This window comes from Branchiostoma lanceolatum, chromosome 9 (assembly GCF_035083965.1).
Source record: "Branchiostoma lanceolatum isolate klBraLanc5 chromosome 9, klBraLanc5.hap2, whole genome shotgun sequence".
Taxonomy (NCBI): domain Eukaryota; kingdom Metazoa; phylum Chordata; class Leptocardii; order Amphioxiformes; family Branchiostomatidae; genus Branchiostoma; species Branchiostoma lanceolatum.
Genome location: NC_089730.1, coordinates 18,971,908 through 18,994,495, shown reverse-complemented (window position 1 = coordinate 18,994,495; position 22,588 = coordinate 18,971,908). Strand labels below are relative to the sequence as shown.

General features: G+C 42.7%; 2 protein-coding genes across 3 annotated transcripts in view; one reads left to right on the top strand and one right to left on the bottom strand.

Annotated features, from left to right (window-relative positions):
• Positions 1 to 9,457, top strand: part of LOC136441844 (ATP-binding cassette sub-family A member 2-like) — a 57,864-nt gene extending 48,407 nt beyond the window's left edge. For both annotated transcript variants that reach the window (XM_066438365.1, XM_066438364.1), the window contains 13 exons: positions 351 to 474; positions 903 to 1,035; positions 1,547 to 1,667; positions 2,137 to 2,211; positions 2,601 to 2,707; positions 3,160 to 3,301; positions 4,417 to 4,551; positions 4,906 to 5,009; positions 5,411 to 5,503; positions 6,213 to 6,315; positions 6,817 to 6,954; positions 7,851 to 8,051; positions 8,552 to 9,457. In XM_066438365.1, coding sequence (XP_066294462.1) covers positions 351 to 474; positions 903 to 1,035; positions 1,547 to 1,667; positions 2,137 to 2,211; positions 2,601 to 2,707; positions 3,160 to 3,301; positions 4,417 to 4,551; positions 4,906 to 5,009; positions 5,411 to 5,503; positions 6,213 to 6,315; positions 6,817 to 6,954; positions 7,851 to 8,051; positions 8,552 to 8,584 — 1,509 coding nt within the window. In that variant the 3' untranslated portion in view covers positions 8,585 to 9,457. The remainder of the gene's footprint in view (positions 1 to 350; positions 475 to 902; positions 1,036 to 1,546; positions 1,668 to 2,136; positions 2,212 to 2,600; positions 2,708 to 3,159; positions 3,302 to 4,416; positions 4,552 to 4,905; positions 5,010 to 5,410; positions 5,504 to 6,212; positions 6,316 to 6,816; positions 6,955 to 7,850; positions 8,052 to 8,551) is intronic.
• Positions 9,458 to 13,227: 3,770 nt separating this feature from the next.
• On the bottom strand, positions 13,228 to 22,109 carry LOC136442648 (B-box type zinc finger protein ncl-1-like). Its single transcript, XM_066439593.1, has 12 exons — positions 21,371 to 22,109; positions 20,734 to 20,887; positions 20,011 to 20,364; positions 19,371 to 19,558; positions 18,695 to 18,832; positions 18,251 to 18,349; positions 17,681 to 17,811; positions 16,675 to 16,852; positions 15,869 to 15,977; positions 15,331 to 15,444; positions 14,447 to 14,634; positions 13,228 to 14,101 (listed from the first exon to the last, which is right to left on the bottom strand). The coding sequence occupies exons 1-12, from the start codon at positions 22,067 to 22,069 to the stop codon at positions 14,066 to 14,068; spliced, it is 2,388 nt and encodes a 795-aa protein (XP_066295690.1). The 5' UTR covers positions 22,070 to 22,109; the 3' UTR covers positions 13,228 to 14,065.
• Positions 22,110 to 22,588: the final 479 nt, after the last annotated feature.

The following is a 22,588-nucleotide window of genomic DNA, read 5'->3' as shown; positions in this document are numbered from 1 at the left end:
GCACCATTATATAAAAGATTTTATTCACTGCAATAATTTCAAATTCCATACACAAAGTAACCTGGGTGCCAGGCTCCATAGTAACCGCTGGCTCAATCATTTCTCTTGCTAACCAGGGATTGATGCAGATGCAGAATTTGATGTAGACCACAGATGCTTCTTGATTTTGTTGTTTTGATGTGTTTTGCCATCTTTCTACAAGGACCTGCATACCAAAAATGAGTACACAAGGAAGGCGTTCCTGCTGTTGATTGCCTGCTATAACGTTAATTTTGTATAGTATATGTATGATACAGTGTAACTGTTAACCATATCACAAATGCAATGATGTTGTTTTTCATTTTCCCCAGGACCTGCATGCCATCAATGAGTACATGAGGAAGGCGTTCCTGCTGTTCCCTAACTACTGCCTGGGGCGGGGGCTGATGGACTTGGCTTACAACGAGTACTTCAACGAGTACTACCTCAAGATCGGTACGTCTTGATTTTCATGTTCACTTTTCGTCTTGACCCAAAAGTATAGAAAGGAAACACCAAACGTCTTGACTACATTGAGAGCTTTTGGTATCATTATGAGATGCATTATAACATTGTACATTTGCACTGTCTTGCATTCAGTTTGAGTTCAAATGCATCTAGAATTCTTTTGAACTTCTCTGTAAGTCACAGTAATGAAATTACACCACTCCTTATTTGATACTAGGCATTTTGGTGTAGTTTTTAAACCATCATTGTCTGCTTAAACATTATTGTAGAGGATTAGTAGTCAGTAGTACATTCTATTACTTAAACTATAGCTACTGTCCTTCTGAACCCACAACTTTATTCTATCATGGTTACCACACTTACACTGTCCTCGGTAAAAGGTGGTCTCTCACAGCTGTTTACCCTTGACCTTGCAGGTCAGGAGGACAAGGTGAAGTCGCCCTTCGACTGGGAGCTGGTGACCCGTAGTCTGGTTGCCATGGCAGCAGAGGGCCTGGTGTTCTTCATCATCACCATCCTGTGTGAATACAAGTTCTTCTTTAAGCCAAAGTAAGCTTATTTCTATAATTTTAAGTATCTTAATTCATTCAATTTGTGTTTAGATAGCATAGGACAAGAAGCACTTAATAATATATTATGCTTTATGCTCATAAGATAACAAAAAAGGAACAATAAAAGCAGATTCTGTTCTATTCTGAAGTGGTCTGATAATTGTAATGTATTAGTGACATACATACAAATCCAGTTGAAAACCAAGTAACAGAACAAATTAAATCAACATCATAACATAACATACTCATGGCTGCCATACCAAAATAGATAAACTAATTAAAACAAAGTAAATTGTCTTTCTAAAATTGTCTTATCATGTTGTTGTCACCTTCAAGTTTTCTTTCACACTCACTGTATGTTAGCATGACCCGTGACCTCTCAATCTTGTGTCAGCTATAGCTAGCGTGGTCACTCTGCCAGTTGACGCCACACAATATAGCTACATCAGACTATTCTATGATCCAATCTAAACATCAATCCTGTTTATACTAACAATTTCTCTATCCAGGTACATCGCTGTATCTGACGAACCAATCGAGGACGAGGACATCGATGTGGCCAACGAGCGGCAGCGAATCCTGAGGGGTGACGCCGACAAAGATCTGATGAAACTGTCCAACCTCACCAAGGTGGGCGGGGCTTGGAACCTCCTGTTCACCTGTTATACTTTGTGACTGTCATAATGTCACTTGATTGTAACATTACTGTGTTCAACTGGTCTATTACTGTAACTGTTAAAAGTTGCATGGAATGATTTGGTACAGTAACTGTAAATGTTGAAATTTTTGGGTGGTTTAATGTTCACAGTTTTTGTGTTGACCTCTTCACTGCATATTAAAAACAGCACCATAAAATGCTTGTTCTGTCTTCTGCCCGCCTAACCCTAATTGTTTCAACCGTGAACACAACTTTTTCTCGGGTCCCTACTGTGAGATTAAATCCTGTGAGATTTAATCCTTGCAAAGTTAAAGCTTTATATTCTGTGTCAAGTGATTCTTAAAAACAAATTCAAAGTAATCTAGTCCCTTTCCATCTAAACGTTGAAAGCCTTCAAGTAGATTCTTATTAAATAATGTCTATGTTAATGTGATGTTCCAGGTGTACAAGACCAGCAAGAAGAACGGGCAGACTCCAGCTGTGGACAGGCTGTGTGTGGCAGTGCCCTGTGGGGAGGTGGGTGTGCTTTTTTATGTATCTCATAATGCTGCTAAGGAATATAAATCATGTTGAATGTTCAGGCTCACCACAATGGCACATGCTTTGTTCTAAGTAGTGTTGGCAGGAAGCGATGTCACAAAAAGTAAAAGAAAAATGCTTATAGGGCTTTAAAAAAATTATGTTCTGGAACTTTTCTTAAGATTTTGAGATACCTTAAACGAGTTTCTTAATAGCTGAATTTTCCAGATGAGACACATTCTAAACAGTAGTAATCAAAATCTAAAACTAAAAATCAGCTTAAATGGTTTTAAAATGCTAGCCAGAGATTTGCTAGTAAATCAGAATGCATACTACTGGACAAACATTGTGTTCTAATTGCTGCCCCCCTCCCCCTCTCTCCCCAGTGCTTTGGGCTGCTGGGAGTGAACGGCGCCGGTAAAACCACCACCTTCAAGATGCTGACTGGGGAGATCGCTGTGACTGGGGGAGAGGCCTTCCTTAACGGACACGGGTATGTTGGGTATAGCTTTCTTAAGACAACAACGTATGTCTCGAGATTTCTGATATCTCATCCCGAGATTTCTGCTATCTCTGGTCTGTATTGAAAGTTTGTCATGCAATTGTAATAAGCCTTCCTCCCTAAGATGCACTTTGTATATTAAAATCTGACAAGATATGATTTAAAAACCTTAAAACAACAAGTTGAAACATGCAATCCCTGTTTTGTTTACATCTGCCAGTGGGTATTCAGCATTCGCATGCTGACTGGTAGGCAAAATGCTGTTTAATTTAATTAGCAGATCAGATTACTAACTGATTAACATTTAAATTAGCAGATCATTTTCTAATTGATATCTGATCTTTTGCCTACCCCCTGACTTTTTTCCTACTGCTGTGTCGCCATGATTCCATCACAATCGCTCATATTCTTCTCACATCAATGTTCCTCTTTTATTTGTTCAGTATCCTAAAAGACATCATCAAAGTTCACCAGAGCATAGGATACTGCCCGCAGTTCGACGCTCTTCTGGACGAGCTCACGGCACGCGGACACCTGACCATGTACGCACGGCTACGGGGTATCCCATGGTCTGAGACTGATCAGGTATGTACCATGTACGCACGGCTACAGGGTATCCCATGGTCTGAGACTGATCAGGTATGTACCATTTATGTCATGCCTGGGCCTGATACGGGTGTTCCGGACCGTGTGATAACTATCCGGATCACATAGGGTTCGGGAGGGTTATCACACAGGCTTCCATAGAATATTTCGAACGCATTTCGAACGCGTCGGTTGCGCGGCCGTCGGAAATTCGAATACCGGATTCGGAGATTGGAATCAATGTTGCTACAGTTTCTTTTTCGAGGACACAAAACTCCCTCAACTTCTGGCGCATTCCGCATTGAAATGAGTGTTTTCTCGGGTGGGTATGGCCAAGGTATGACATAAATAAAATACAACACGTTGTATTCCGCATCACCCTCGGTCCCAGCCCTCCCGCGGGTCGGATCGCCCTCCGGCCTACGGCCGTCGGGCGATCCGACCCGCGGTCGGGCTGGTACCTTGGGTAATACGGAATACCCCGTGTTGTATTCTATATGTACGCACGGCTACGGGGTATCCCATGGTCTGAGACTGATCAGGTATGTACCATGTACGCACGGCTACGGGGTATCCCATGGTCTGAAACTGATCAGGTATGTACCATGTACTACGGGGTATCCCATGGTCTGAGACTGATCAGGTATAGTACTGTATTAGTTGTCAAAGGCTTCTTTCTTCTGTTTCGTAGCTAATATCTCTGACACTGATAATGTAGTGACAATATCTCGTACCGTGAGTGAGTCTTTCTTGTTAAAGGTAAATTCAAAACTGCCAAAGAAGACCACTCAGGAGACCAATAAAATATGGTCTGTGTGGACAGGTGGTCACTATAGCCAGAACAATGGCCCTGATGCTGTATACAGACAATTCTATTGGTCCACTAAGTTTGACTGTAGTGCAGTAGACCATCCTTAGCCAATGCTGGGGGTAAAAAAATGACGATGACCTTAATATTTTCTGCCCAACCAGGTTGTGAACTGGGCCCTGAGAAAACTGGCCCTGATGCCGTACATGGACTTACCTCAGTCTGAAAAACTCAATTTGACTGTAGTGCATTAGATCATCCTTAGCTTGCTGAGGGTTAATAATGATGTCACATTCTGCCCAACCAGGTTGTGAACTGGGCCCTGAGAAAACTGGCCCTGATGCCGTATGCTGACAAACCAGCGGGAACTCTCAGCGGAGGAAACAAGCGCAAACTGTCCACCGCCATCGCGCTCATCGGCTTTCCTCCACTCATCTTCCTCGTAAGTTACTTTTTGTGGCAAATGCAATGTTTTTGTAAAAGTTTTCAATACTCAAAACTATTAACGATAAGCTCAAAGTAACATTTTCTAATCCTTGTTTGGATGAAGTGACGACCAGCATGAACCTATATTGTATCAGTCTGGTTGGATAATGTTGGAATTCCACACAGAAATTGTCAAGTTCAAAACTACCAAATTGGCCTTTTCTCTGTCTGTATGAATGAGAATTTACATCTTTGCACCAGAAGATAAATGTAAAAGACCTTTATTGTACATTCATGCCTCGGCGAGCTAGGTACAGACTTAAGAAGTCTGACTTAAGAATTATTAAGAAACACATCTGGCCATTTTCAGGATGAGCCGACCACCGGCATGGATCCAGCAGCCCGACGGTTCCTCTGGGACCTCATCAAGTCTATCATCCAGACTGGACGCTCTGTGATCCTCACATCTCACAGGTAAGGTCTTACACATAGCATTCAATTCCCTATTGGTTACAGAGTTAGGCAGCAGGGAGAATCTGGTCAAGCATCATTCTGAAGTTGGACTTTCCTCAGTCTGATGCAAAAGTTTGAAATATTTTAAGTCTCTTTCACTTCTTACAATGTACATGTAGATAAGTATGATTGATATGAGAGAGAAATCTTAATTGACACAACAAAAGTACAGACGAGCGATTTTCGTAAAATCTACTACATCTATACAATATACAAACAGTTATAAGTGGATCCAAATGAATTAACCTAAAACATAAATGTATATCTCTGAATCAACTTGTTGGGTCCAACGTATCATTTACACAATTGGTTCTAAGGTCTTTCATATGCAGTTGTGTGATTTGTAGTGTGTTTCCCCCCAGTATGGAGGAGTGCGAGGCCCTGTGCACCCGACTGGCCATCATGGTCAACGGCAGGTTCAAGTGTCTGGGCAGCATCCAGCACCTCAAGAACAGGTACGTGTCTCTTCTCATTACTCTCATTGTCTTTTGTTTATTGTTTATTGTTTATTTGCATGTGTACAATATAAAACAAAGATAAATAGAGCAAAGAATACATGCAGGGGAGGCCAGAAGCCTATAAGGCTTTTCGGGGGCCTCCCCTAAACTACCCAAATCGAATTTTTACAAAATTATATGTAATCAAAACTAAGAAAAATTAACGAAAGAAGAAATTGGAATTGTAACATAAATCCTAATGAAACAAATGAAAATAATAGGAATTACAAAGTGAATTTTGAGTTGTAAACATAATAAGTATCATAATGAATAACAATTTATAAAGAAATAGGTCAAAATTATACAAAAATAACTTTCTTGCAAGACTGATGAATGCCTACTAAAACTACCACTCTCATTGTGGTTAAGTTACGTCTTATTTACAACAATGAGACTGAAAGGAAAAGAATAAGCTAAGAATGTATCATTCTGCAGATTATCATTCTATTAGATACAATGTACAATGTCTTTCATATTAAGTACTACTAGATACGTTAGATTTTCTTAGGCTCATTTTTAGGGTTTACATATTCCACCCAAAAATGTTGAAGGGGGCAGGAGGAAATGTAATGATCCCCTTTCCTGATTTTATTAGAACTATCATTTCTCCTGTACTTAGTAGGACAATGAACCTTGTCAAACATTGGTTTTACTCCCCTCCATACAGGTTTGGAGACGGCTATATGATCACAGTCAGGGTGAAACCTGGTGCGGAGGTGAAGCAAGTTGTCAGGTTCTTCAACCGGACATTCCCAGAGGCTGTCATGAAGGTTCGGGTTTCTTTCAAAGCTTTTATTTGCTTGTGATCTTTCCACGTCTTACTCTTTTGTCCCTATACAAACTTATTAAGCAAACTTTAAGTTATAGTCCACAAAGTTCATGGTCATTGAAAATCAAGCTATTTATTAGAGCTGCAGTCCTTCCGACAGACTTTACTTTATTGAATAGGCATGACTTCTTCATAGGGCCCCACCAATTTAGTTTCTAATTGGCTCTTAGATTTTTAAATAACAACACTAGATTGGTATATCAAAATGAAAACAGAGTTAGAGGTCAAAGTGTGTACTGTAGTGCACCATCTCAAGGAGTGAACAGAGTCAGCCGCAAGTTTTCACTGCAGCCTTCTTTTTCCATGTTCTCATCTAGCTACAATTTAACACAAAAATGATGTACAGTAGCAAAAAAAAGACCAACATATCAAATTGGTGTAGAGAGGTGAACCAGCACATGATGAATTTTAATGAAATGCACAATTTTTCTCATTTCTAAAGGAGCGTCACCACAACATGGTCCAGTACGAGCTGAAGTCAGCTGACCTGTCGCTGGCCTTCATCTTCACCAAGATGGAGGAGGTTCAGGAGACGCTGAGGATAGAGGACTACTCTGTCAGCCAAACTACTCTGGACAACGTGAGTATAGACTTGGTCGTCTTTGTGTAGATGGCTTGAGTGTTACTTTAGATGGTCAGACTTGCGCCCCATACTGTAAATCACTTTAATATAGTGATAGGAAAATATAGCGGTTGGGGGAAAATGGAGTAGGTCACGGCACTTAATTTCAATGGTGGGAACAAAGTCATTACTGTCTCAAATATTAGTGATCAAATATTAGCGATGATAAAATTTTAGCTATTGACTAGTGACCATTAAATCAGCTAAAATCAAGTTACAGTTAACAAATCAAGAATTACAGTATCTTAGATGTTGATAATGGTTAGTAGGCAGCATGTGGTATTATTCCAAACAGACCCTGTCTCTGGGATGCCATCTCTAAGTATCAGCATTCCTCTTTCAGGTTTTAAGTACCTGAGTGTCTCTTCTTTTGTGACGGCAATCTCCAAGACCATATACATTGTTACAGTACTGTATATTCAAAAACCTCCACCTATTTGGTTAAAGCTACAGTAGCCTTTTCTGTTTTGAAAATTCTTGCATAATGATATCAAAAGTCTCCATTTGTCCTGAAACTGAACTGCCACTGAGTGTCTAGCAAAAGTCAAATGTACTATCCCCTCCTCTCAGGCGTCCGTGAACTTTGCTAAGTACCAGAGTGACCTCTATGACAACTCAGTTTTGATACAGTAAAGAAAGTTCTGTGTGCTTAAAAATGTCTGAATTACAAGCAAACTCTAAAAACGTGAGTTAAAGACCTTGTATAAGCCACTATGGCTTTTTTCTTCCCCCAGCACATGTTTTTTTTGTTTGTTCTATTATGTAAAATTGATTTTAATATGTGCAAATAAACCAAACCAAAACCAAACCAAACCAAAAACAATGTCATATTTAAACAATGATCCTCCCCCCAGGTGTTTGTGAACTTTGCAAAGAAGCAGAGTGACATCTTCGACGACTCCGTCCCCGTGGAGAGCACCACCCCGTCGCCACGGCGATTCCGGGGGCTGTTCCGGCGGCGCACGGAGACGGAGATGCAGCCCATCGTTCTGTCGGAGGAGACGCTGGACCAGGAGGAGGAGGAGGCTGTGTCCATCCAGCTGGAGCAGTCAATGGTGAGGGGGGGGTTCAGGATTGTACCTTGACTTTTTGACTTTGCCTGCTAGTAGTAAATCGTGACAAGTTAGATGGTGTAGTAACTGTTTTTTGTAAACATGTACAGTCATGCGTTTGTGTGTGTGTGTGTGTGTGTGTGTGCATGTGTGTGTGCATGTGTGTGTGCATGTGTGTGTGTGCATGTGTGTGTGTGCATGTGTGTGTTAATGTGTGTGTGTGTTTATGTGTGTGTTTGCGTGTTTATGCATGTGTGTGTTTATGTGTGTGTGTGTGTGCGTGTGTGTGTTTGTGTATGTGTGTGTGTGGTTCTTTGTACGCAACCAAGTGTTTTATTCAAGCCTTAGTCTACGTTTCGGTGACCGTCTTTCACCGAATGTGTGGCAAAGTCTTGGTTGTGCACAAAGAATGTTATCCATACAGTATGTTTAACCTCTCATGTCATTATAGACATTGACTATTGACATGTTGATATAAAACTCATCCTTCCTCAATGTTTCAGGCTCGTCTGGACTTCATAGACTCTACCTGTTGATCTGACCGCGTTATCCAAACTTCCCCCTCATGAAGATTATAACAAAATATGATATATGATTATGAGAAACCCAAGCCACAAGCAAGATGTCAACAATGGACGAATACTTCAGGCAAACCGTGGCCAAACCTACCTGTAGTTGGCCTGCAGGGAAATTGTGTACTACAGCAATAGTAGAGGTAGATGTTTGCTACTGTTATGGTTTACTGGTGGAAAAATGTGATTGTTAATCTTAGTGTCATGTTATTGATTTTGTAGACTTTAAGGTGGTTGTGGTGTATTACAGTATAATACACATTTATACATTTAGGAAAAGAATGTAATTCTGTGATATTGTCTTGTTTGTATATAGAAGACAGGAAAGAGTTGTGCTCGAGTGTATAGAAGACTTACATTTATAGTGTCATACTTTCATAGATGTCAAAAAGGCAAAGAAATCAGATTCCAGATCCCTTTTTTGAAATTTGTTGAAAATCATTCCTTGAAATACATGTAAAACTCATGCGATACAATGTTAAATGGTGTACCGGCCAAATCTACTATTAAAAGTCAGGTGTTTTTCTGTACAGACCACTTTTGACTCGCTACATTTGTACAAATTTCAAAGCTTAGAAATTGGAGGACAATCAACAATTCAGTTCAGAACAGCTTTCTGCTCTGATGCCATAAGTTTTGTGTGTACAAAAATTAACCAGCCTGTCTTAAAAATCTAAAAGAAACAACTTCAATGCCTGGTGAAAAAAGTATCCTGTAAGTTAGAAAGTATGTTTTACAAAGACGTTTGTATGTGTAAGGATAATCCCATGTGAATGGTATGGTTAATATTCCATGTGCCAACACTATCTTATACATGCATACTTAGCGTAGCCTGAATACCAACCTCCGTAGTGACCGCTGGCTCAAAAGAATTCGCTTGCTAACCACGGAGTCTGACCCTGCGCGTATCCGTCACGGCTGTTAGTCAGATATTCGTTTCGATTTTGAACGAGCTCGCTGATTGGCCCCATTCGTCTAAGCTCCTCCCCATGCCACACTGTTCTTCGTAACGGGTAGGTTCTAAGAACTGTTGCCATGGCGATTCTTACAAAACTGGACCCGAACAGGGCAATAGAGGCACCTTGGAACGAAAAATGGCACCGAACGCAGCTCGAATTCCCCTCATTACGTGATAATGAGACAGCCGTGACGGATACGCGCAGGGTCAGACTCCGTGGTTAGCAAGCGAATTCTTTTGAGCCAGCGGTCACTACGGAGGTTGGTACTCAGGCTATACTTAGCGCAGTCACAAAATAAATTTTACATGCAAAAACAGTCAAACTCTGATATGATGGAGAACGCAATGTAGATGTACGAGACACTTTTGTCAAAGGCCTTAAAAGTTTTGTGCAGAAATATGTTTCTTTTACATGCAATTGTTCTTGGGTGATAGAAATGCTCTTCAATTATATTTGTGTGAATTTATGTGTGATTTTGATGTCAATACTAGTAATAATAGTTGACAAAAACTTAAAGCATATCATCATATTGAATATTTGTTCACGTAATAATTAGTGAATGCTTACTTAGTGCTAGATTGCTGTTTATGTTATCAAAGTGTAACTTAATATTAGACTAAGTTGAATTCTTATATCAAATGTAATACTGTAACCAAAAATATCTAAAGTATGCTCATAACAATCATGTACTATCAAAAATATATGCACTGTTCAGATTACCCAAAGTGCACTTCGCATAAGCAGAAATGTTGCAAAAATATGTTCATATCATGCGGAAGAAATTCTAACCTTGTTGTTTCCTTGTAAGTTTATCCGCTGCGCTAAAGAGATATATGTTCTTTGCCCTTGTGTAGCTGAGTTTGAGGGTACAGTTGGTAGTCCAAGTTAGTGCCATAGTTTGTTGCATTTATTGGAGACAGTATCGATAGAAAAACACGTAAGTTAGTAGTCTGGGATTATGTTTCCCAAATGTAGATTGTAGTAAAGGCACAAATCTTAGATCTTGTAGATAACTTCTACAATCTTATCATTAGAATGTTAGATATATGGCATTGTGAATACAATGCTAGAAGTAATTAGCCTTCAGTTGGCTAGTAGTGAATGCTTCTTTATTATTGTGGGGTTAAGGGTTCAAATTCCAACCTACAGTTTGTTATGAAGCACAATATGCACACTTCTTTGTACGTTGTAGGTGAAAGTTATTTTGTGTAAGGTGAACCACTGTTTATTTTATATTAGGATCTTATATAGTAGGCAAGATAGAAGATGCCCAAGAATGTCCTTTGGAATTATTGCTTGTTTCCAGAAAGTTGTTCACTTCTGCTTTCTTCTGTAAGTTCACATAATATGCTTTTGTTTAAGTCAGGGTGTATAGTGAGTGATGTGTGGTTGTAGGCATCATATCTGAAGTACATGTACACATGCACTCTCCAAGCCGAGGTTGGATAAGGAACATTGTTGTCTTCTTCTGACTTGCCCTGCTTACTATCAGCCGTTCCATTCTTGGGTGAAAACCATCCTTGGGTGAAAGTGGTTCAAGTTAGAAGTAGGTCACGATTTCCACATGCAACATCTGCTTGGAGACTCCATCCCATAAGCACATTTTGAAACACGTTTTTGTTATGTTTTTAACTGCTGCTAATCTAAGTGCTGTAAAAGGAGCTGGTCTTTTGGTTAAACCTGTTGCATTTTGGTGCCTGAAGCTTACATATGACTTGATAAGCTCGCAGTTATAATAACAAAGCACAACTCAAACTTTAAGATTCATGGCTGGGCTATGGTGTCTTTTAGATATTGTTAACTCATGAGCTACTATAATTTCTGTCTCCATATTGTAATGTTCAGGACACATTAGTTCTGCAGTTGTGTTAGCCTCTACCAGGCTCCACAGGTCGCTGGAAATATAGTACACAATATAGGTCGCAAACTGTAATTCCTTTAGCAGACCAACTCCTCTGGCGTGTTATCTGTCTATTTAGCCAATGTCTACTATTTTCCCAGCCACCTGTGGAGCCTGGTAGAGACTACTGTAAGTTGTGTTGCTTTTTGTAGTCTTTCTTTCAATGTGTTCAAGCAAATAGGTTGATTAACATGTATTTACTTATCGATGTGACAAAGCCACAAAAGATTATCATGCTATGAAAATGCTCTAGAGGCTCTGTAGGTTGTTTTGTTGTATCAAAGGCTTTATATGCTCCCTAAAGCCCCCCTCTCACTGGACCCGCGGCACGCTGGCGGTGTAGCTGCGTCCTAAACTATATTTTGTGTTACCCTTGACTTTATAATGGGAATATCATTCAAAACGTACAAGTATGACCAAAAAGACAACAAAACACACATAGCTTAAAAAGATTCCTTATTTGTCGATTAAATTCGTTGAGTGCTTTGTCAATTCGATCGGCCGCAGCGACGCCGCCAGCGTGCCGCGGGTCCATTGAGAGAGGGGCTTAAGCTTGTGTCAAAAGAAAGTGACTGTAACGTTACTGTGCCAGACCTACCCTTGCTACAGTGTATCTATACCCATCAAAGTACAAAGAAGCATTCCAAATGTGGCCATTTGTGGGTGTACTGTGATTATGATAAACTTTGATAACTTGACTAATAATACCTTAGTTTGTGTAACGTGTTTGACAACGAAAACTGCACTTAAAGCACTTTCTGCCTTTTCCGAATCATGTAGGAACGTTTTCACCGCGGTGATTTTTCCAACTTTGAAATAAATATTTCAAGCAAGGGCAAGAAGACTGGTGGTGGTTTTTGTCTCATTAATTTGTCGTTGTTTGTGTGTGTCCATGGTGAGGGGGGATTCAGCATTGTAGGTGGAATGTTGGGTTTTTAGTATGTGTGTGTGTATGTGTGAATGTCCTTGTGTGTGTATGTGAGTGTGTCTGTGTGTATGTGCGTGTGCGTGTGTGTATGTGTGTGTGTGTGTGTGTGTGTGTGTGTGATGCAATGTTATGTTTTTTTATTAACTAAGCTAGCCTGGGTACCAGACCACCATACTACAGTCGCCGATCGCTTCGGCCGGGGAAGCAAAAGACGCCGATACTTGAATGGGTGTTACCTGATGATCGTTGTATTTGGAAGAATTAAAAAGTTAGCGAGTCGGACTTAAACTTACTGAAAAATCTACATGGCCTCAAAATATTTCGTCACAGATAGTAACAAAATAGACATTTTACGTCATTTACATTTGTATAACTAATAACAATAAGATGAAACATGAAAACTGAATTTACATATTATATGGTAATGAAGGATATTGAGTGAATTATTCATCTCTTACTAAAATCTGAAAAATTCGATATTTCTAAACTATCGGCATACATGTAGTGTCACTTGGAGTCAAATCTGTATTTTAACTGTATATTTTCCACTAAAACTATATGCATTCGTTTCCTTACTCATACTTTAAAATGATTTACTATATGTGTGGTCGTCTCTACTACCACTCTATAATGTACAATTAGCTACCATAAAAGCAACATATGCATACATGTATACCAAAACATTTTACATCGCCATCGGATCAACATTTCTGAAATCCATAGATTTTGCTGCAAAATTGACTTCTATGTTACAATGGTAAAATTCTGATGACTACAACAAAACACTATTCTAGTTGTTAACAATTATTTGTATTAATTCTAAAGTTTACATTAGATAAAAATCAATCTAGGTTATGATAGACTACCGATTCTAACAACGTGTCCAAACATTTTAGAATATTTGTATAGCTTTTGAAAATATTTCTTCTCTCTAAAATGATGCATCTTATGCTATGTAATCTATTGCTAGATATATTACATGGTGATTTAACACTAACACAATACGAAAATGACTTGTGACATAGTTTTGAAAGTATGCGTAAGAATGACTTTTACATTTCTAACCATGAATCTAAGCGGTACAGTGCCTTTTCGAAATGCACGGGGATTTGTGACTTAACGGGACGCATTGGCTGGAAGTGTGTCGATTTCACACTCCATTGCAGATACCGGTCTTGACGGAATTCTTGAGGAAACTTTTGATGAAATAAACAACAAATTTCGCATATCACTGCTCATTTTGCCACAGGATTTGTCATCGTTGTAATCAATGTTGTTAACCTGGCATCCAGTCTATCGTGGTGAGGTCAGGCTATCTGTCGCCAAGCTTTCTTAGTGGCAGACGGAGCTCTCTACCGCATTGGTAATCGTTTGCAATCGATGGTTGTTTTATGGAGTCGGAGTAAAAAAAAATCAGGACACAAGATGATGATGATGATGATGATGGTTGTTTTATGCGGTAGGAGTTTAATTGGTCAAACTACTACCACGTAAAACTCCTACCGGGTAAGAAACATTACCCCGGCGGCGGAAAGCCCCTTCTGTCCCGAAGAGGGCCTGGCTGAACCACGGTAGACCGGTTGCCAAGGTACAACTAGCAGAAACGGTGGGAAAATAGGGGTGGATACCAGAATATGACTTTATGTTAGTTTTACACTTCACTGCAGATAGCGGTCCTCGCCGAAGATCTTGAGGTAGTCCAGTTCCCAGATCGAAAAATGTAATTTTCAAAGAAGAGAAAATAACGTTAGGTGTTTATCAGCCTATTTCCAACTAGGAGAAACGGAGGGAAAAAGAGGGGCGGATACCAGAATACTGTATGCATCTAAGTTCGCGGTGGTTTAAGTTCGTGTTTGAAACAAAAGTAGCACTACAGTCATTGGTGGCCAAAAGGTTTCGCGATGATTCTAAGTTCGCGCAGAATAGTTCACCGCGAAAACCGCCAACACAGAACCACAGCGAACATCTCTACATTTACAGTATGACTTTGTCAGTTTTACGCTTCACTGCAGATAGCGGTCCTCCCCGAAGATCTTGAGGTAGTCGAAGCGCACGACGACGTGCAGGGCGCAGTCCGTGAAGAGGGCGTGCCCCCCGTGGGTCAGGATCAGGCCGCGCACCAGGGGGTGGGGGGTCATGGTCTCTATCCCCGCCAGGGGGTCCCCCTGCAGGGAGAACAGCGTCAGGTGCAGGGGGGAGGGGTGCCCCTTACTGCCGGTCACATCACCTAGGGAGAGGGGCAGATCAAGTTGTGAATCTTGGTTAACATGGTCTAATTTGATTTTTGAATTCCATATACGGCTTCACTTTCTCGCTTGCTCTTACCTTTACGTTGACTTTAACGTTGACTTCAAACACACATGCACGCACAGACAAATGCACACAGACGAACTCACAGACACACATCAACACACACACGAACGCACGCACACACACTTGCACACACACACACACACACATATATATATATATATATATATATATATATATATATATATATATATATATATATATATAATGCATGCATACATACGCCAACACATACGCACACGCACACACACATGCAGTACGTACACAGGGAGGCAGTAATACACTTACAGAGACATACAGACACATGTGCGCACTCACGCATACACACATAAACACAAGCACACAGACACAGACGTACACACGCACACACACACGCGCGCACACACAGACACACACACACATAAACACACACACATATACACACTGAGAGAGAAAGAGAGAGAGAAATTGAGAGCAGCAACACACGCGCACACACGCCCCTTACCTATGAGGATGCGGTCAGGCGAGGGGATGACGGCTACACAGTACATACACACACTCACTTACACACACAAACACATACGCACACACATACACACACACACACACACAGTTTGAGAAACACACCCCTTACCTATGAGGATGCGGTCGGGTGAGGAGATGACGGCTACAGAGATGGGGTGTCGGCAGGACGGCACGTTCCCCACCTGTCCCAGGTACCGGCCGTCATGACTCAGCAGAACCGCACCTGCAGGAGCGGCCAGGTAGGGGAAGAGATTAGACTCTGTCCTGATTTACGCACAAGTTTTCGGGGTCGACTCGGGGCTGTGTGTGTGGAGCTTTGGGATGCTCAAGTGGAGTTTTCCTACTAGAAAACGCTAATTGAGTGGCCTAGGGTTCTCCTTGCACAGTCCTGAGTCGACTCCAACACCTTGGTTTGATATTTCCACCTGAGAACGTTACATGTTTCAATATTTCGTCAATTATAGCTCAGATCTTTTCCACAATTTAATCCCTTTCTCAAGACACCCCCCCCCCCCCAACAACCATTGGATCTCACAACTTTTGAAATTGCAATCAACAAAGGCAAATAAGATATCAAACACAAACAAACGTTGTAAAGGTCAATAATGCCCCTCAATACAAGGTCACGGACAAAATCTCGGTCTCACCCGGGCTCCAGAAGTCGCTGACCACGATGACGCCGTCTGACGTCAGAGCCAGTCCGTTCGGGCTCTTCAGATGCGGGCACTCTATGGAGCGGTCCAGCCGGCCGATGTACTAGTGAACAACATCGTCTTCTTCATTCACTTACAGTTATAATCAACCATTACTTAGAAGTTCAGTTACTGTATGAAATGAAACGTAGTGCCATCCTTATGAAATGTAGTTCTATGTTGTCGTTGAGTGGAACTCGTTTCCACCAAGCACTGTAAGAGCTTTGGATAGCTTCAAACAACGCTTAGTCAGACGTCCAAAAGTTAGGTGTGACAGGTCGTTCAGTGTAATATAACCAGCTGCTGCTGCGCTGCGTGCCTGCGAAGCTGATGTGTAACGTCTTATGGATATATAGATACAGATCCACACTAGATATGAGTAGCAGTAGGAGCATACTCACGACATAAATATTAGATGTACAAGGTTAGATTCAACAAGTCCTTCGATGACATTGATACAATCTGCCTTCCAAGCTGGTATTTTATGGAACATGTCGGTTATACAACATAAACGCGGATACGGCATTATCCATCGGCAATGGACAAATAAAGATTTAGTATCTACAGTAATTCCGCCAACCTGAAAACATACGTCCAAACAGATCTCCAACCCAAGTTACACAACAGCCTGTAGTATGATGCACTCCTGTAGATCTAAACTGTGCATACCTGGGGGTGCTGCACTTGAGATCTCTCAAACCCACTTTTTTTCAATGTGGCGGATTTATGTAACCCGGCGGATTAACGTTAATATAGGTTACCTTGAACAGCAGGACGGCCTTCATGAAGCGGTCGGCCACGTACACCAGCTTGCGGCGCGCGTCGGACATGATGGCGGTGGGCATGCGCAGGTGCACGCTGCCGAACTCCCGCGGACTGGCGCTCGCCGAGTCGAACCACAGGATCCGCGGGTACGGACGGGTGTCGCCAACCAGGATACTGGAACGACAATAAAACCATGATTTGTTGATGAAGGTTGCACTTTCAAGTTATGATATATCAAAAACAAAGAAGAATCGTGATCTTCAGTACAAACGTTACTCAAACAACTGGACAAAACGTTTCAGACAGCATCCGCTCTCTTTCTTCTTTGATCTTAAATACCGACGGTCACCCGATTGCATATAACATTCTAGGCTCAAACGATAATCCTCAAACAGATCTGTCAGGACAAAGTTGATCCTGCTTGGCTGACTAAGTCAGGTGATTAGATCTTGGGCCTGGCGAACAACCGTCACGATTTTGCCACCGCAGATCTGCTTGGAAGATTATCGATAGTCACTCTATATTTGGTATCGCGTTCTTCCACAGGGAGTCTCATGGAATGGCGCAAGTGGGTAAAGATCGTCAGGTATATGAAAGATATCTGCCCGGTCGAATGAATGAATAGATAGATGATTGATTGATCGATCGATCGATTGATTGATTGATTGGTTGGTTGATTGATTGGTCGATCGATGGATAACTCAAGACTACCGTTACCTGTCGTACTGCGACACGTGGATGCAGCTTAAGACTACCGTTACCTGTCGTACTGCGACACGTGGATGCAGATTAAGACTACCGTTACCTGTCGTACTACGACACGTGGATGCAGATTAAGACTACCTTTACCTGTCGTACTGCGACACGTGGATGCAGCAGGGCGACTACGCTAGTCTGATTAAGACTACCGTTACCTGTCGTACTGCGACACGTGGATGCAGATTAAGACTACTGTTACCTGTCGTACTGCGACACGTGGATGCAGCTTAAGACTACCGTTACCTGTCGTACTGCGACACGTGGATGCAGCAGGGCGACTGCAGCCTGTCCGCCTCCTCGTCCAGCGGCTGCAGAACCCGCACGAAGTTCCCCTCGGGGTCGAAGATCTGCACGCGGGAGTTGTCCACGTCCACCTGTACAGGGGTATCAAATTAAGACATATGAATGAATATTTCATGAATGAACATATTAGCTATATGGCGTTCTACTATCTTTAAAGGCTCTTGCTGGCAAATGTGCAGATGTTGGCACATTGGCGAACCAAACCCGTGCGTGTTGTTTTTGGGACACTTTTGACTGTCAAGTGACTTTCCCAAGGGCACAACGTCGGGGCATGGGTCGGAGTATCGAACCCGGAACCTCTTGGTTCTGAGCCCAACGCTCTAACCGTTACGACACCAACGCCATCGATATCGTTCCACTATAAGTAAGACTTTAGAGGCCAGTATCTGACATGAGAACCAGTTAGGCAGGTATACGTAGTGTTATGTTATGTTTGTTTTGTTGTAAATACCAGGACTCCACAAAGAGTCCAGGTAGTGATGAAAATCAAAATAAAACAAACAAACAAACCACGTGCAGCTGGCCCCTGCTGTCTACGGCGATGCCGCTGGGCTTCCGGAAGAACCCCTCCATGTCCCCCCACTTCCCGATCTTCATGTCGATCGCGACCTGGACAATGAGAATGACAAACAACGCAATCAGAGATCGCCAACATATCTGTAATATTTACCAAAAAAGAAAAGTAGCAATGCCAATGATGATGTGGTAACGCTTCATTGACACAATTTGTGTATTTTGGAAATCGTGGAAACACACGCAAACACACACACACACACTCACACGCACATGCACGCACGCACGTACGCACGCACACACACACACACACACACACGCACACACACACACACACACACACACACACATCATGGCTACGAAGAGAGTGAATAGTCGGCCCAACTCCCCCAATAAGCTTTGCAAAAACTTGGCTATCTCTACCAAAACAGCTCACGTTACCTTGTGTCTGGCCATGTCGTCCGGAGGTGGCTCGTACTGCGGCCTCCTCCAGGCCTGTGGTGGGAGGGGAGGGGTGGGGTAGGCCGCGTACGTAAACGTGATGTCCTCGTCTTCAGCCTCGTCACTGTCGTCAAGAACCTGTTTTGGGTAATCATTCGTTCGTTCGTTATCGTCAAACGCAACGTGGTGACACAGTCTCAAGTTGTACAAATCGTTTTCGCAGACTCACTAAAGATTGCTAAACGGAAACGAAGAACTAAGATTTGAAACCGATACAGTGCAATAGTGCACGAAAGCACTACGTTAGGGCCCTGTTACACTTGTGCGTATATTCAAGTGCGCGTGAGTTGCGCATTGACATTTTTTTTGGTAAGTAAGGTAAGTAAGGTTTGCGGGGAAAAAGTTGTTTTCTACTTTGACCCACCGTTGAGCAGCCTAATTATCGAACCTAAGAAATCACTTTTCGGCTGCAAACTTAACCTATATTATAAACCAAAAACATGTTAATACGCAGTTCATGCGAACTTGTATATACGCACAAGTGTCAAGTCTAAGGGTTGTAAAGACAAGAAATAACGCAAGAAATGAAATAATTTTTTCTGCAACCCAGAGGACTCATCGTCACGGATCTAGAAGTGCTTGAAAGGAAAAGACGTGACTGAAATCAACACAGAACCTGTTTCAGCGCCGAGGCGACTCCTGTGGGCATGGAGGGAGAGAACCCGCCCCCGTCCTTGCCGTGGTGCCCAGTCGGTAGCTGTTGTTGCGCGTTGACGGCGTTCTCCCAGGCGGACAGACCGGTACTGCTGCCACCGTTCTGTACCCCCTCATGCCCCCACATCGGACCCGTTGTGGTGGACACACCTGGAAATGCAAACAGGAATCGAGACACGCCGATGAAGGTTAGACGTCCATGTACCAAGATACGCAAGGTAACAGCTACTCGAGCAACTGGATAGATGTTGGAAAGGGTCAAATGTTTTAGGTAGCATCCACGGCCATTAAGCTTTAGAAAACGTTTAAGACTAAATACAATGTTACAGAAGCACTCATCATTATTGAATGATGGTTTCGTCTCGATTCCGTTCATGTGTCTTTTCCTCTTTTTGTAAGAAGTTGGAAGGGTTTGTTTCCATTGGACGCCTCATCACGTCACGATTCCAAAATGAAACATTAGAATGGATCATATGAGCCGGATCTGCAATACTGTATGGAAATTGCAGATACTGCATAGATACCTTGATTATATTTATCATTATCACTTGATCACACTTATTACGATTGATATCTTTGACAAATATATTATATACAGATACCTGTGAAAAGTTGACTCAGGTCCGGAGCAGACTGTGGGTGCCAGACCGATGACGTCACCTTCCCCGCACCCCGGTACCCCCACACCTGCGGGGACACCTGCGTTGCCATGGCAACACCGTTCCCCAGAATCTCCGAATCCGACTTCGTCTCCCTGACGACCTCCTCTCTCTCGCGTGTCGTTGCCATGGTGATCCCGCCGGGAATAAAGTCGTCTGCGCTGCTGCGAGGCGCGTCACCGCCGGCTGTGGTCACGTGAGGTACTTCAGACGACACGTCGAAATCTCTGGTGATCACGTGTTCACTTGAAACTGAGCTGTCGCTTCTGGCCGGTTTGAGATCCTGCGCAGCCGCACCTGAAGTGGCAAGGTGGTTTTGTGGCTAGGGTTGTTGACTAAGAATCTAAAGGCTCTGGGTTCGAGTCCCTGGCAGGCCCCAATCCTGTGCCCTTGCGTGGAAAACTGACTGTAAATCTATTTCCTCACTCGACTCATGCAAAAATGAGTACCTAGCTTTGGTTAGGGACGTCGTCACGGATGGGACGTAAAGCCGGAAGAGCCACAGCTTGAGCACGTTAAAAATCCCATCACACCCGCCGCTCACAACTACCGGTGCGAGCGAATCAAACCTTACAGTCCGGTTTTACACAGCTTGTACTGTACAAAACACGTGTGTTAGGCCTGAAGACGATGTACCGGTTATGCAAAACAAACAAACAAACAAACCTGGGGGCAGGTGTTCGGACAGGTGACACGCCTTCAGGTGCCCGAAGTTCTCCGCTAAGAAGTCTTCCACCTTGCCCCTGTCGGCCGCCGCAAACTTCAAGAACCTGTCCTCCTTGAAACAGGTGTGCGGCTTCATCGTCTCGAGTTCCTCCACCTGGTAAATATTCAAAATAGACAAGAATAGCATCCGTACTACTAATCAGACATATTTAACAGCCGCCAGATAAGCCTGTATCACTGTATCGTCAGGCACAATGACTGTGTCCTAGGAAACTTCTATCACCCCGTGCTGCGGACGAGTCATTTGACAGAGCGCTCAACGACTTTCATCGATAGAAAATGATATATTTACACTTTGTGTGCTTTGTTGTCTTTTAAGTCATAATTGTACTAAGTAAGTTGCACATTTTTTGCATGATATTCCCATTATAAAGTCAAGGTTAACACTGATCCAATTTAAGTTGCAACAATGTTGCCAACGCTCCACAGTCCAGTGAGATACTCGCTTAGGTAAGATTTTATTTACTACGCCATTTAGCCCACATGGTATGAAGAACAAAGATTCACAGTTAAGCTCAAAAAGATGTCTTTTTGAGTGAATATAAACGAGTATTGGGACATCAAAGCACAACACTACCTGTGTGGAGATCTCCTTCTTGTGAGACAACAGCTCCACGTTGCTTCCGGATTGCAGCACGTACTGGAACAGCGCCTCTCTGTGCTGGATGATTGACATCTGTCCGTCAAACTCGTCTCTCGCCTTGGAGAGCGACAGCTGCTGGGCGTAGTAGCCCATGGTTAACTCCTCTTCCAAAGCGCGAACTCGCTTGTCGATGGCAGTCTTGTAGGCGCTCCCCGCTTCGTAGATGTCCAGGAGCGTCTTCTTGTAGCAGTCTTGGACGGCTCCCACCATCCCGTTAATCGCAGAGTACCCTTTGGTAAACTCCTGGCTCTTGTGTTTCGCCAGGGCCAGGCTGGTGGCCAGAGATGCTCTCTCAGCGATCGCGGCTTGCTCCGACTGCACGCACTGGTGTTTCCAGTGGTGTTCGGCCGCGCACTTGAAGCAGATAGGCCGGTCACAGTTATTACAGTAGAAGCTGAGCGGCGTCGCCTTATGGTAGCGGCATATCTGGTTGTTGAGGGGTTGGCTGTAGCCCCCCTGAGGGGGCAGGGGGAAGACGCTGTGCTGGGGGAAGCTGGTACCGTGGCCCGGCAGACAGGACTTGCAGAGGAACCGGGAGCACTCCGCGCAACTACCCGCCGCGGCCGCGCCCTTCTCGGTGCCGCTACACTGCGTACAGGACAGCTTACGGGACCGGGGAGCGTTTTCTCCCATCTCAAAAGCTCTGACCCAATCCAACGTGGTCTGCTTTATAAGGTTTCGTATCCTACAAGAGAAAGTGGACACTTTTTGTATAGTTAATTTTGAGCCAGACATTGAAGATCATGTAGCGAAGTTATATATGAAACCTATCACGTTTTTCAGGCTCAATCCAACATGGTCTACTTTTTAAGGTTTCGAATCCTACAAAAGAAAGTGGACACTTTTTAAATAGTGAACTTACATTTTGAGACAGATAGTAAAGATCATGTAGCGAAATTATTTGAAACCTATCTACGTCTTTTTCTGTCAAGATATCTCGTTTAAGAGGTTAAAAGTGCTGCATTTCCCAATGCTCACGTCTGTAAACTAGAGACGTCTAATCCCTTTCCCAAATCTAATTGTAGTTGATATAAAAGCACAAAACGTATCATGAAAGTTTGAGAAGATACAAGTGGAGTTACATACACAAGTTCGGTGGAAAAATATAATGTCAGACAGACTCGAATATGAGCTATAAGCCATTTTTTTCAA